Below are 14,582 nucleotides of genomic sequence, written 5' to 3' on the forward strand. Positions count from 1 at the left end.
CTGTTAACATTACATGGGCAATTCTTGAACATCAAGCGGCATACGAAACCCCTCAAAGTGCGCCTTATAATAACTGTATAAAATACTTTTTTTCCTTTTTTTGCATTAGATAAAGCATTTTTTCTTGTTATCATAACAACGATGAATCGTTTAAAACTGTAGCTATCGGTTTGTCACTGTGACAGACACTTACTTTCAGTTGTCAGAACTTCATGTACTGATATGATTTTATTTATGGACACAGAGACTGCCTCATGAATCAACCTGCTTGACTGCCCCTCTGCACCGCCAACATGCCAGTCCTGGACCGAGAGCCCTCCAAAGATTTAGGGGGCGGAGATGTAAATATCTTATATGTGATTTACATTGATACAACATTAAATTAACTGGACCATTAGAGAAATAAATGAACTAATAAAATAAATTAAAGTAAATAATATTAATTAGAGTAAGACATAAAAGTGGCTTTTTAGAAATCAGGACAGATTAGTTGATCTATGGATTTGTATAAGAAAAACTGATAGTTCACTGGAGTTCACTTCTTATTTTGACTCAAGTAAAGTGTTTTTTGGCCAGTTGTTCTTGGTTAAAAACAGCAGTTGTTTATCTACAGTATTTTCTTGGTAAAATGATGTAACGCATGTGTCAAAAGGCAGTCAGAAGTTTGAAGTTGATGTATGGTGATGAGTATTTTCATCCCCTACAAATCAGGGTCTGCCGAAGCTGCCGCTCCCGGACCTGAAGGACACACTGGACATGTACCTGAGGTGCATGAAGCACCTGCTAACAGAGGAACAGTTTAATGAGACCCAAAAAATAGTGAAGCAGTTTGGAGCCCCTGGAGGAGTGGGGGAGCTACTACAGAGCAAACTCATGGAGAGGAGGGAAAACAAGGCAAACTGGGTAAATAAAATGCTCCTGGGTCTGGAATTCCCATAATAATGATGAGCTTTGAGAGTTATTTTAAATACCAAAAAAAAAACTGTTTACAACTAGAAACACTATGATAGACTAAAGGTTGCAGGTGACTGTTCTATTTTAACGTTTTAATAAACTCTCCAGCTCATGACATTGAGCAAAGAATAAAGTTTTAAAAGACCATGTAGTGATTTTTAGAATGTATTTGTCAAAATTTGCACATGTAACTGACAACCTAGAGTTAGAGATAAAAATTATACATTTTGTGTGACTATACTTTATGATATGTTTCTGTTCACAAACTTGATTTGAACAAACCTTTTGCACCCCTGGAAAACATTTACAGAATTATAGAGCTTCTTTGTGCTGGATGAACATATTCATATTGGGCTATCACTTTATTCACCATTATTATACTTTTTAGTTTTACCTCTTAGTGAATCCCTCTGTTTCCTGCTGTAGGTGTATGACTACTGGCTGAATGACATGTACCTGAACAACAGGCTGGCTCTGCCCGTCAACTCCAGTCCTGCGATGGTCTTCCCACAGCAGAACTTCAGGGCTCCCATCGACTCTTTAAGGCATGAAGTGCTGCAACCAACGGGACAAATGAGTCATAAGAAAAAACCTCAGAGTGTAGCTATGTACATGACAGGACAGACAAATATATTGTCGAGTACTGAGAGTGATCCTTGCTGTAGCTGCCATGCTAGTAAAAAGTTAACACTTAGCATGAAGACCTGAGAAATGATAGCCAACAGTGCCAATTACTTAGATACTGACTGGCTTTGATTGATTATAGAAACCTGAAAGCTCCCTTGCTTCACATTGACAGATAGGGTCATTACCCAGAACACCCTGAGGGCTGAGAGGCCAGGCGAGGCTACTGGTGGCAAGGTTAATAGACGAGGAAGTCTGTGGTTTGGTTAACGTGGCATTGATCTGAGACTGGCTCCTTAACCACATGATTTACATACAGCATTTATGCCGTTAAGTGTAACACAGCAGCTCCAAAATAAATCAGGAATTAGGCCAATTAGTGCCATGAGAAGGAGTGACCAAGTACAATATGTGTATGTTAGTGGAGCAGATAAAAGCAAAATTTGAGTGGAATTGTGCAAATTATGATACAAGCATGAAATTTGGTGTATTTGTTCTGGAGAGGCTTCTGATCAAATTTGTCTGATTGGACATTTGAAAATCCAAGATGGCGACCATTGTTCAAGATGGCTGCCAAATCATAAATCACTATTTTTATATTAATGTGTGTAGTTTTTATTTTATTTTATTGATCTTGGTGTCAATTCCTATATTTTCAAGTCTGTTGACTTGGATTTTGTGATTTTATACAGGTATAGCGCCCAACAGTGTTTTTCAAACTGTGGGGGGCGCCAGAGTTTTTAAGGGGGGGCATGACGTGAGAAAGAAAGAACTGTAAACATTAAAACAAAAGATGAGTGAAGTGTCACCTGCACTTATGGGCTCAATGATTAATTGCATTTGCAATTATAATGCAATATGATCAAATGCGATTTTGTTACACGCAGGCTGCGATTATGCTCTAGTGTTATTTGTCATGCAAACAAGGGGGGATGGCCTGTCGGTGAAAAGAGAAGGCAACAACGCCACACTGTTACGTGTTTTATGGCTGAATGTAGCACTATGTTGGCCGTGGAACTATTCCAGTTAAAAAAATTAGAGCGTCAGGTGTGTCACACCGCGTCAGGTATGCAGCAGGACCAGTGGTACAGCGTCCTACAGCGTCCTTCCGCATACATTTGAGCCCGGTCGTTACCAGAGTTTTTTTTTTTTTTTTTTTAATGACTGGAGCACGAGCCGAGTTTTCCTCTACTACAACTGTACAGCCTTGTTCATCTCGTACGTAATGTGCGCGTTACTTATTGTGCAGATCAGGTGCACACTCGTGGTCATGGTGGTTTCCAGGGGCAGACAAGAACGGCGTAACGCTACAACAACAGCTTCTGCCACCGGCTGTCTTGGACACCAGTGCAGGGGGTGTGGAGCATGACCACATGCACTGTCCAGTTAAACTCTGATTAAGGGCTTTATACATGTCGGAGAAAGTCCAATTCCAATCGCATTATCTGGGTGTCTGAATCAGAGTTGGAGAACTCCAATATTAGTTGGACTAATGCGTTTACATGAACTCAGTTATAGTCGGATAAGGCAATAATTCGGTTTTCTTAAGTGTCATGTAAAAACGTACTGAGTGTTACGTATTGTATGTTGGTCTCAGGCTCGGCTGAATGTAGCACTACTTTGGCTCATGTGGAACTATCCCAATTAAAAAAATAAGAGCATCAGTCAGGTATGCTGCTGAGCGACAAGTGTGCCGCACCGCGGCCTACAGCGTCCTTCCGCATACATTTTAGCCCGGTCTCTAAACCAGAGTTTTTTGTTTATTTTTTAAATGACTGGAGCACGAGCCGAGTTTTCCTCTACTACTACAGCTGAACAGCTGACATGTGGTCAAGACGTACAGCAGAGACCTAGCACAGTCTCATCGGTGCATTTCATTATTATAAACTTCAACCTGAAAGCTCTCTGTCCTCAGACTGTCCACTACCCAGGCCATCACCCAGGGAGAGCATGTGTGGCTTGTGTCATGAGTGTTACAGAGTTCGATATGAATGTTCACATCAGTCTTATTTGTCAGTGCTTTGTTGTCATGATGGCTATGCTGAGAAACAGGCTTGTAGCCTAAAATAAATCCTAAAGGAAAGACCAGTTTATGTTTAATAAATCAAACATTGTTCAATAGCTTCAAATCAGGGCTTCCTTGCCCAGCACTCTGCAGCTGCATATGTGACCAGTAGCAGCTTGAGGGACTTTTGTGTTTAGTGTGAAGTTACACAGCCTATTAGCCTATTGGTGTCCTTTTCCGTAACTGTTCCAGTAAAGTTATATATTAAAGCAGAAGTAAGCGATCCGGTCGTTTTAGCTAACTTCTTGTCGGCCAATGGAGTTAGCAGTCCCCGCCCTCGTCCCTACGTCACCACATTCACGCGCATCCCTTGGCTGCACGTACAGAGAGGACCGCCCCTTTATGCCGTTCTCTCTCCTCATTGGATAAAGGTTGTAGGATACAAGGAAAGTTTTCTCCTTGGCTTACAGCAGAGCAGAGTGACTGACAGACCCGTGTTTCGGACCAAACACTCTATAGAAGTGATTGCTGTCGGAAGATAACTATTTAAGACTTAGGCTATATTAACACAAACAGTCCGCTTACTTCTGCTTTAATCTTTTTTTCTCCTTTTCCATTAAAGCAGAAGTAAGCGATATTTTTGTGTTAATATAAGTCTTAAATAGTTATATCTTTCGACAGCAATCACTTACATATAGAGTGTTTGGACCGAAACACGGGTCTCTCAGTCACTCTGCTCTGCTCTGAGCCGAGGAGAAAGCTTTTCTCGTATTCTACAAGTTTTATCCAATGAGGAGAGAGAACGGCATGAAGGGCTGTGTGTGCAGCCGAGGGATGCGCCTGAATGTGGTGACGTAGGGACGAGGACCAATAGATCCATGACGAGGGTGGGGGCTGCTAACTCCATCGGCTGACAAGACGTTATGGTGCGTTCAAGGCAACCCGTAACTCGTGTTTTTCCGACGTGTGAAGTCGTACCAGTTCGATCTGGTACGAGTTCATGGGTCGGAAGTTACGAGTGGCCGTTATAGTGTCACAGGTAAAACAGGTCGGAAAAACACGAGTGGGTTGCCTGGAACGCTACAAAGTCGTAAGTCGTGACTTGAAGCTGTAATTTATGGTTTCAAAAGCCTGCCTGGAACGCAGCATTAGCCAAAACGACCGGATCGCTTACTTCTGCTTTAATAATGTCATCCATGTGTCTATATACAAATACAATTCAATGTATCACTAATGTCATTCAAATTAGTCAACTACACACATTGCTATGAAAAAAAGGAACTTCGGGGGGCTAATTTGGCCACCATCTTGAAAAATGGCCGCCATCTTGGATTTTCACATGTCCAATCGGTGAGATTTCATCAATAGGCCCTAGAGAACAACCAGACCAAATTTCATGCTTGTATCATAATTTGCATGATTTTTCTGTTATCTACTCCACTATGTTGTTGTGTGTTGTGTATCTAATGATGCAATGTTTTTCTTACCTAGATTTGCTGCACATTTCATTTCTGGAGTTCTGGAGTACAAAACTCTTCTTGATGCGTAAGTTAATACAAAGTTAGAGCACAAGTAGATGCGTGAATAAATACTGTAGGTGTGCAACGCAGCTGTAAGTGTGTGTCTGTGTGTAGACGTGCCCTGCCTGTGGACTACGCCCGGGGCCAGCTGGCTGGAACCCCTATGTGCATGGAGCAGTACTATCGCCTCTTCACTTCCTACCGCCTACCGGGACCAGAGAGGGACACACTGGTGGCACAGGAGAGCAGCGTGATGCCAGAACCTGAGCACATCATCGTGGCTTGTAAAAACCAGGTCAGAAAACATGCAGTGTGTTTAGTTCCTTTGACTAGTTTTTCTGGGGCTTTCAACCAACTCACAGAATCAGACAATACATCTGTGTCCCTGTCACAACAGAACATATGGATCATGACTCAATTGTGTCTGACAGTTAATATACGGTAATGCTGACTTATCTCCCAATGAGTAATTAAAGGAGATATCAGTGAAATGTTTTTGTTAATATAAGTCCTAATTAGTCATATTTTCCGTCAGCAATCACTTACATAGAGTGTTTCGACCGGAACACGAGTCTCTCCGTCACTCTGCTCTGCTGTAACCCGAGGAGAAAACATTTCTTCTGGGATACAAGTGTTATCCAATGAGGAGAGAGAACGGCATGAAGGGCTGTGTGTGCAGCCAAGGGATGCGCGTGAATGTGGTGACGTAGCACGAGGACCAATTGATGCCTGACAAGGGCGGGGGCTGCTAACTCATGGTGCGTTCAAAGAAACTCGTACTTTGTGTTTTTCCTTCCTGTGAAGTCATACCAGTTCGATCTGGTACGAGTTCACGGGTCGGAAGTTACGAGTGGCCGTTATAGGGAACTTTCACAGACAACAGGATGGTAAAAACACGAGCTACGGGTTACCTGGAACGCTACCAAGTCGTAGTTGTGACTTGAAGCTGTAACTTACGGTTTCAAAAGCCTGCCTTGAACGCAGCATTAGCCGAAACGGCCGTGAAGCTGATATCTGCTTTAACTGGCCAATGGCAAGTCCTCCCTGTTGCGTTAATTATCTATAACATTTACACATCAGCCTGTATCCACCAGCTCTCAAAACTCAGAGGTTCTCTCATTTATATCAGAAGAATGAAAGGTGATCACTTATAAAAACACAATCAAATATGCTCATACCACCAATAAGAGATGAGAGAAAACTATTTTATTTTAGGGAGTTGGGGTTGTGGATCAACAGTGAGTGCTAAAATCCAAAAATCCAGTAAATGAAAAATGTAAAAATGGTAGCACAGCTCAAATTGCCAAGTTACGGAGGTGGACAAAGTACTCACATTTGACTTCTTTTAATGGCTCACATCAAAAAACAAACGCTGACATGTTTTGGCACATGGCCTTCTTCAGAGCACTCTGAAAAGTGTTTTACTGTTCCTGTTGCAATAGCTTTTAAATAGAAATACAAGAACCACAACTTCAGACTCATCCAGACTTAAGTAAGCATTAACATTAGACAATGCTTCCACCTCAGATTGAAAGAAGTGCCACACTCTGTTTGACACAGATAATAATAAAGCTTGACTCACCAGGTTTATTGCCGGTATCAGAAACACATCAATATGGCAGCAACTGAGTCTGATGGAACAAAAAAAAAACAGGGGAGTTAGTTAATCATATGAGTTTTAAACATCCTCAATGCCTGCATGAATTACTATGAAAGAAAAACCTGACGGACCACTGCACTGAAACATTTTGTGTCTGATCTAAACTTCTGTCCAGTTCTTTGTGTTGGATGTGGTGATCAACTTCCGCCGACTGAATGAAAGAGATCTTTTGACTCAGCTGGAGAAGATTGCCAAAATGGCTTACAGTGAGGAGGAGCAGCTCCCACCTATAGGTCTTCTTACATCAGATGGACGGACAGAGTGGGCAGAGTCGCGCAGTGTGCTAATGAGAGGTACAGTTTAAAGAGTGGTTTTAGATTTTCTGATTAAAAAAAACCCTCTGAAATCAAGATCTGTGGATCCAAGTCTGTTTGTCCCACTGGATTAACTTATTCTTTTTTTTTAAACTATTATCCTCTAGAGTCTACTAACAGGGACTCTATGGACATGATCGAGCGCTGCCTGTGTCTGGTTTGTCTGGATGACCCGAGTGGTCCCGAGCTAAATGACACCACCCGTGCCATGCTGATGCTGCACGGAGGGGGAGTGGCCAAGAATGGTGGCAACCGCTGGTACGACAAACCTATGCAGGTCAGTGAGCAGCTTAAATGCAGAACAACAGTTTACTTCTTAAACATAATGTGAAAAAATTCAGCTTCATCTCTCACTGTGCCATGGAGAAAAAAAGAAAAAAGAAATCCCATGCCAAAATAAGATTGAATATTTAAAGAAATCCTGAAGGAGAGCAGCTGTTCTCACTGGATTTCAAGCCCTTAGTTTGAGAAATGTCATTAGCATGAACTTTGATGGAGTTGTTTTGATAAAGAATTCAGATTGCTTTAATGAAATATATGATTTAACATCCACTACCTGGAGATTTGAAGGCTTCCTCTCTTAATAATTTCTACACTGCAGGGTGTAAAGTACGAATGAGATGTGAAGGAGGGAACATTAATTACACTGGATCTGCGAATGAGCTGAATCTTAGATAATGTAGCACTGAAGTTTGGTCCAACTCAACTGAAGGTAACATGACGGTGTCAGTTTGTTGTAGGAGCTGACGGCTGCTGTGGAGTCGTGTGTGAGCACTCTGCATTTGAGGGAATTGTCCTTGTGCAGTGCACAGAGTATCTCCTCAAATACATGTAAGAAATGAAATAATTGGAATTAAGAAAAGGAAAATGTGTATGTGATATTTATTGGTTTATGCCTAGAAAAAAAACTAAATTATTATATTCCTATTTAACACCAGGATTGGCAGCCCATCAAAGCTGGTCAGAGCTGCGAGTGTGAGCGAGCTGCCTGCACCACGGAGACTCCGCTGGAAATGTACTCCAGAGATTCACAAGCTCCTCAAGTCCTCTGGTGACAAACTCCAGAGGTCTGGCTACACTGTGCTTTATAATCAGACAAATGAATAAATCCTTTCAAGTCATGACAACAGGGTTCATTTTTATCTGCTCAGGCTGGTGAGAAATCTGGACATGAACGTCCACAAATTCTACGATTACGGGAAAGAGTTCATCAAGAAGCAGAAGATGAGCCCAGATGCCTACATCCAGGTTGCTCTTCAGTTAACCTACTACCGGTAAGAGAAAGAGGTCGATTCTCATCTGTCACTTTAGCGCAGGCCTCAAACCTTAAAAGGCCATCCTCGCCTCTTTGTGTGTTACTCTAGATGTCACGGCAGACTGGTGTCAACCTATGAGAGCGCTTCCATACGACGTTTTCAAGAGGGCAGAGTGGACAACATCCGCTCAGCCACACCTGAAGCCCTGGCCTTTGTCAAAGCAATGACTGATGGGATGCTCAGCACAAGTGTAAGATGTTTTTATGTGAATGTTACAGCCTCTGTTCATGTTAAATGAATGTAGCTACAGAGTAAAAATATCAGTTTGAATAATGTAATGAAACTGTCAGTTTTCTTTGCTTTCAACAGTGTGTGTGAGTCAATCTTTTACTTCAGTCTCTGTTTATGTCCTTCACAATGAAAAACTATGCTTAGCGTAAGTAAAGGAGATTTAATAGCCTGATATTGATTCTCAGTTATTTACTTCTCCAGGATACTGAAAAGATGGAGATGTTACAGGGTGCCATAAATGCACAGACAAAGTATACCATTCTGGTAATTCCCTCATCCACTGATATAGAGTATTAATATTTTGACTTTGCTTATCGAAGAAATTACATGAACAAGAACATACATGTGCATTTTGCTTTTCAGGCAATCACAGGGATGGCAATAGACAATCACCTTCTGGGACTTCGTGGAATTGCACAAGAACTGAAGATGGAGAGGCCAGAGATATTTAAAGATGATACCTATCTCATCAGTAATCAGTTCATTCTCTCTACAAGTCAGGTATCTGATTTTAAAACATCACAAACTATACTCAATCAAAGATGTATAAGAGTGTCACCACTTTTACTCATCAAGTCCTGTTAACTTGTTACTTCTGTGATTCTGGAGGAGCTTGCTAAAGTCTAAAAAGATACCTCAGCTTGTGCCAAACTAAGAGTAGGCCTGATGTTGAGCAGAGCACTAGGGCACACAACTGTCCTATTTCTACTGTATATTGATTTTATTCTGACACAAAAGCAATATTTTTCATAAGATGAGATCACATTTCAATTTAGGTTTAATTTATATCACAAACAGCAGCACACATGCCCTAATAGTCCAATCTAAACATTGCAGGAGTACAGCAGAGTGCAATAGTCAAACTGTGAGTGCAGCACTAAAGCAGTCCCTCTTCCCTCAGGTCCCGACTACCGTTGAGATGTTTTGCTGCTACGGACCCGTGGTCCCGAATGGATATGGAGCGTGCTACAATCCACAGTCAGACCACATTATCTTCTCTGTGTCCAGTTTCCGTGAGAGCTCACAGACAAGTTCAGCAGAATTTGTCAAGTGTCTGGTGCAGGGACTCCTGGACATGAGGGATCTGTGCAATAAATGCAATCGCGGCTCTAATCCAGCCGAGCAAAGGAAGGCTCCTCAGACACTGGAGACACACACACAAACGGAAACAAACTGGCAAAATAAAACACAGCAAAGACCGTCTGACTTGACCAAGAATCAGCAATCACTGCCACAGGTTCTGGTGAAGGCACCAGACCAGACTAAAGTTGAGGCCCAAACCCAGACTTCATTCACAGGAAGAGGCACCGGCCTCGAAGACCGTAAGTAAACCAGAGCAGCAATCTGTCAGTGCCAGTGAAAAAAGTGGTGGTGTGATTTTAAATGTATGTTTTTGTGCTGCAATAATGTACTTTCCTCGAGTCATTCACAAAATGTACACTGTAACTATGTGATCCAAAATGTTATGTGAAGCAGTTGTGTTGTTAAATGTATCAAGTGGTAACAATCATCTAATCTACTATATTCTTAGAGAATATAGGAGTTTGGTTATCAAAGATAACAGTTTCTGCTGTTGTCAAAAATGTTTAATATAGCAAGAATTGAAAAGTCTATCAGAATAGCTAATGTAGACATAAATACGTATTTGAGACAAATTTGAGCTTTTGATTGTTGTTTTGCACTATAGATTAAGATAGGCCTAAAAAGCTGAAGACAGAGGTAAATTTAACTGCTACAATTGAGGCTGTTGGAAATGAGCAAATGTTATGGGGAAAAAAAGAAAGAAATGCAAACAATCAAGATTCATTCTCCCTGTCTGCATCCTGTCGTCTATGAAGCCTGTCAATCAGGTTGACAAACTGAAAGTAGTCTCTGAGTTATGATACATGGCTGGTTGTCTGTCTGTGTCACTTTGCAGAATTGCATGCTGCTATTTAATGACTTTCTGAAGATTATGGTACATTATGAAACTAGTCTTCTATGCAATTTCCATGTAAACTGTCCTCATGAATTGTCGTCTGTAGCACCAACAATACATAGCCTATATGGTGTAACTAAAAAGTATCCTTTTATAAAATCAGTGGACAGTGAGTTTATAGTTCTCTATGCTAGATACTGTTTGATGTATACTATTATAAACAGAAAGCAAGTGACTATGATTTTAAAGGGTTATTTGACAAAGAATGTTAAGTAAGAGCAACTATTTGTAAATTTAAGAGCAGAATATCAATTTATTTATTTATTTATTTTTGTATCATAGTGTTATACAATGTAAACGTAAAGTTTAAAAAAGTAAGTGTATAAAACTTACTAAACAGAGGTGATCACTGTGTTTATGACTGTCAAATTGTATAGCTAAAGATTAAAAACAAAAATAAACTGAAAACGTATGCTTGTTTTGTTGTTTACAGATCAATATTGTTTGTTTGTTGTTGTTTGTTTTGTTGATCTACAGATTTTTTAGTATGGTCGACTCACCTTACACACATTTACCCTTTGCGTAATATGCTGAAGCAGATCAGATCAGATGTCAGTGTGTCGGTATTAGTTTACAGTTATCTGATTAAAAAATATGAATACCAGCAATAATTTACCCAGTGACTAATTTTTATCAATCATTTCATTTCATTCACTTTTTATTTATCTTACAAGGACAATGAACTTTGGCCAACATTAGCCATACCAGCAATATTGTTCACCTATAGAGTGTGTTATAGGTCATCATCATCAATAAGCATCATCAAAGAGTTCTTTGTAGACTGTTGAACAATCAAACAAGGGTTATGATTAACCCATTAACATTCAGCATCTATCAGAAAAAGCTGGATAGCTATGAGGAAAAACACTCACAGGCCAAAGTTAGTAGGGGTGACTGACTTTGGAGGCTCACAAAGACAACCCAAAGATATGTTTAATGTCTGTGTTGAAACTTTACTTTGTTTGTTTGTTTGTTTTTACACATTTTGGGCATTTTAAAGTAGGCTAGCCAACTCTGTCTAAAAACTACAAGGGGCGACTGACTTTGGAGCTATAGGCTACAACTCGCACTGAATCAAAAGATAGCCTAATGTCTGTGTTGAAACTTTGTTTGTTTTTTACACAAATTGGGCAAAATATATATAAATATACATAAAGTACTGTGCACTCACGTCTCTCCTTCAACACACTGCCCTGATGGAGGAACCAGCCCAAACCAAATAACAGGGCAAGGAAACAAGGAGCCCAACTCGTTACATGATAGCAGCAGTACCTACTTAGCAAGAAAGACAGGAAGCGGTGCATCGTTGTTTCCCAGGTAACAACAAACAATGCCGGCGACCGCGCGGGTGACGCTTTGTTACGGACCTTATGAATCCAACGGAGTTGTACAACACAGGACCTTCCGCCTCCAGGGTCTCCGAGGTACTGTATGTTTCTTCTCCCCCACTTGAGTGCAGGTCGGCCGCCGCCTGCGTGTGGTCTGAGGCCAAATTAACACAAACACCTGACCGAGTCCGACCGTCTAACACAGGGATGTCAAACATGCGGCCCGGGGGCCAAAACCGGCCGCCAGAGGGTCTAATCCGGCCCGTGGTATGGTGCGTTCCAGGCAGGCTTTTTAACCCGTAAGTCACGACTTCAAGTCACGACTTCAAGTCACCAGTTACGAGTTTGTAGCGTTCCAGGCAAGTTACGAGTTACGAACTGGGAACTGGGAGTAGATCGATCTAGTACGAGTTCACAGGAGTTTGACTGAACGTTCTAACGGGTAACCATAGGAACAGGTCGGAAAAATACGAGTTACGGGTTGCCTGGAACGCACCATAATTTGCCACGTTTAAAGGTGTACAGAAAAGAAAATTTAATTTGAGCCCACTTTGGGTCATAAAATGAATGTGATAACTCATCTTTCAGACGTTGTAGGCCAAACTTTGTGCAAAATTCTATTTTTGAGTAAATCCGGGATGAAAGTGTGTATTTTTTTTTTCGCATTGGATAATGCAGGCGCACGGATTATACGTCAGCCTGTACACGATTCACCAGCCACTGATATTGGATCCCTAATCCGTCATTCAAACGTCTGAGACACGCACACACACACGGAGCTCGGGCTCGCCCCAAGCTTTGAATATCCCGCCCGCTCGATAACGACCAATCAAATTCGTTTTCCTCACTCGGGTAAACTCGTGTTGCAGCTCGTGACAACTCGGCGCGACAAACAGGACAAACGGCCATTTCTGTACACCTTTAAAAATGACATAGAATACAGAAACATCATATTGCTGAAATTGCACATTTCTTAAAGGGACAACGAGGAGTTTTGGAAAAGCGAAGCGTTGCTACATTTATGAGCCTCCGCGCACACCGTAAAATTCTTTGACCGGCGCAAGACGGACTCATGTTTTCATTCATCAATAATTAAAGTCAGAGGTTCAAAGAGGTTCATATAGGTACCGTCGTAGTTCCGACCATAAACGGTGATTCGGCTGCGTTATTCTCATGACTCGCCACGAAGGAAACGCTGGTCAGCTCGACCAGCATTTCCGCCGGCGCCACCACTAATAATAACAAAATAACGATGGAGACAGAATGATATATTTATCGAAAATGGGCCCATTAACAAGTGTGGGTAGCGGAGATTCATCCACATTAACGTGAGACTTTTTTATAACCGAACAGAAACTCCTCGTTGTCCCTTTAAGAATTTTCAGATGGTTGAAAACGTTTTGTAAAAGGATAGTTCATTAAATGTAAACATCTTAAAGGTGTAGCCTACAGAAAAGAAAATTGAATTTGAGCCCACTGTGGGTCTTAACATTAGTGTTAACTCATCTATCAGACGATGTAGCCCAAACTTTGTGCAAAATTCTATTTTCGAGTAAATCCGGGATGAAAGTGTGGTATTTCTTTTTCGCATTGGATAATGCAGGCACACAAATTATGCGTCACGCTGCACACGATTCATCAGCCACTGATATTGGATCCGTCATCCGTCAATCAAACATCTGAGACACACACACACAGAGCTCGGTTTTGAAAAGTAGCCTACACGCTGTAGCCGTCTTCTCCATGTGTTTATAGAGCCTGTAATACGGGTGCACATGAAATGTTGGAGTGGCTTGTGAATGTCTATTGAATATCCAACTTAAAACTAACTTCACTGCGGTTAATAATGAACTTATTTGCACTAAAACCAAGGGAAAAATTTAGATTTTTCGTTATTTACAGGTTATTGTTATCATTTTACTGGTCCAGCCCATTTGAGATCAAATTGCGCTGTATGTGGCCCCTGAATAAATATAATTTTGGACATCTCTAACATGTCTGCAGCTGCTCTGTCGAGGCGCGGGCATCAGTGCGTCTTGGAGGAAACGCGCGAGTGGAACATGGTGGAGCTCGTGGTCAACGGGGAGCTCGTCTTCACCTGTCACATAAAACAGCTGGAGTTTGGTGAGTTGACGAAGCGGAGACTATTTGTCTACTTTGTTAACTTTATGGTTGAGGTTTGGCCCATCACTGTCTGGCAACTTGTTGTGCTTTCACCCCAAAGGTGGAGATGGGAAACTGGACCCTCTTTGCAAAGAGGCTGTTGCTGCTGTGGAGAACGCTTATTGAAGAAAACCCCAGCGTTTAAATAAAGAAAAATCACCAGATTCATTGTTAGATGGTGTTGGCAATTTGCTTAATTTCTGTGTCTTTTATAAATGTGTCAAAACTGATATTCTTAATCATCATTATGAAATGGTGTCCATAACTACTACAAACTAAGGGACAGAGACAACCTAGGAACAGGTAATACAATAACAGCGTAAGTTCACTATTGATTTGTGGGTAAATAATGAATCTACTATGTGCAGCCAGTCCACCCTGTGCTCTTTACTTAGAAGGGGATCTGGAGGCAAGAGGGTGTAATTCACAGATGATCGGTGAGAAATCAATATGTGCTCAACATCATAAATTTGCTCTTGTTAGATTAGT

General features: G+C 41.3%; 2 protein-coding genes across 2 annotated transcripts; both read left to right on the forward strand.

Annotated features, from left to right (window-relative positions):
* Nucleotides 1-293: 293 nt before the first annotated feature.
* Nucleotides 294-9,954, forward strand: chata (choline O-acetyltransferase a; the record flags this gene model as incomplete). Its single annotated transcript, XM_083988677.1, has 14 exons — nucleotides 294-341; nucleotides 712-903; nucleotides 1,381-1,499; nucleotides 5,075-5,128; nucleotides 5,218-5,398; nucleotides 6,879-7,056; nucleotides 7,185-7,354; nucleotides 7,808-7,908; nucleotides 8,016-8,144; nucleotides 8,229-8,351; nucleotides 8,442-8,583; nucleotides 8,826-8,888; nucleotides 8,988-9,125; nucleotides 9,526-9,954. The coding sequence occupies 14 exons, from the start codon at nucleotides 294-296 to the stop codon at nucleotides 9,952-9,954; spliced, it is 2,067 nt and encodes a 688-aa protein (XP_083844803.1).
* Nucleotides 9,955-11,928: 1,974 nt separating this feature from the next.
* Nucleotides 11,929-14,219, forward strand: cUnh10orf53 (chromosome Un C10orf53 homolog; the record flags this gene model as incomplete). Its single annotated transcript, XM_083988319.1, has 3 exons — nucleotides 11,929-12,026; nucleotides 13,935-14,054; nucleotides 14,155-14,219. Exons 1-3 carry the CDS (start codon nucleotides 11,933-11,935, stop codon nucleotides 14,217-14,219), a joined length of 279 nt encoding a protein of 92 aa, XP_083844445.1. The 5' UTR covers nucleotides 11,929-11,932.
* Nucleotides 14,220-14,582: the final 363 nt, after the last annotated feature.

This window comes from Trachurus trachurus (assembly GCF_905171665.1).
Source record: "Trachurus trachurus genome assembly, chromosome: 15".
Classification (NCBI taxonomy): Eukaryota; Metazoa; Chordata; class Actinopteri; order Carangiformes; family Carangidae; genus Trachurus; species Trachurus trachurus.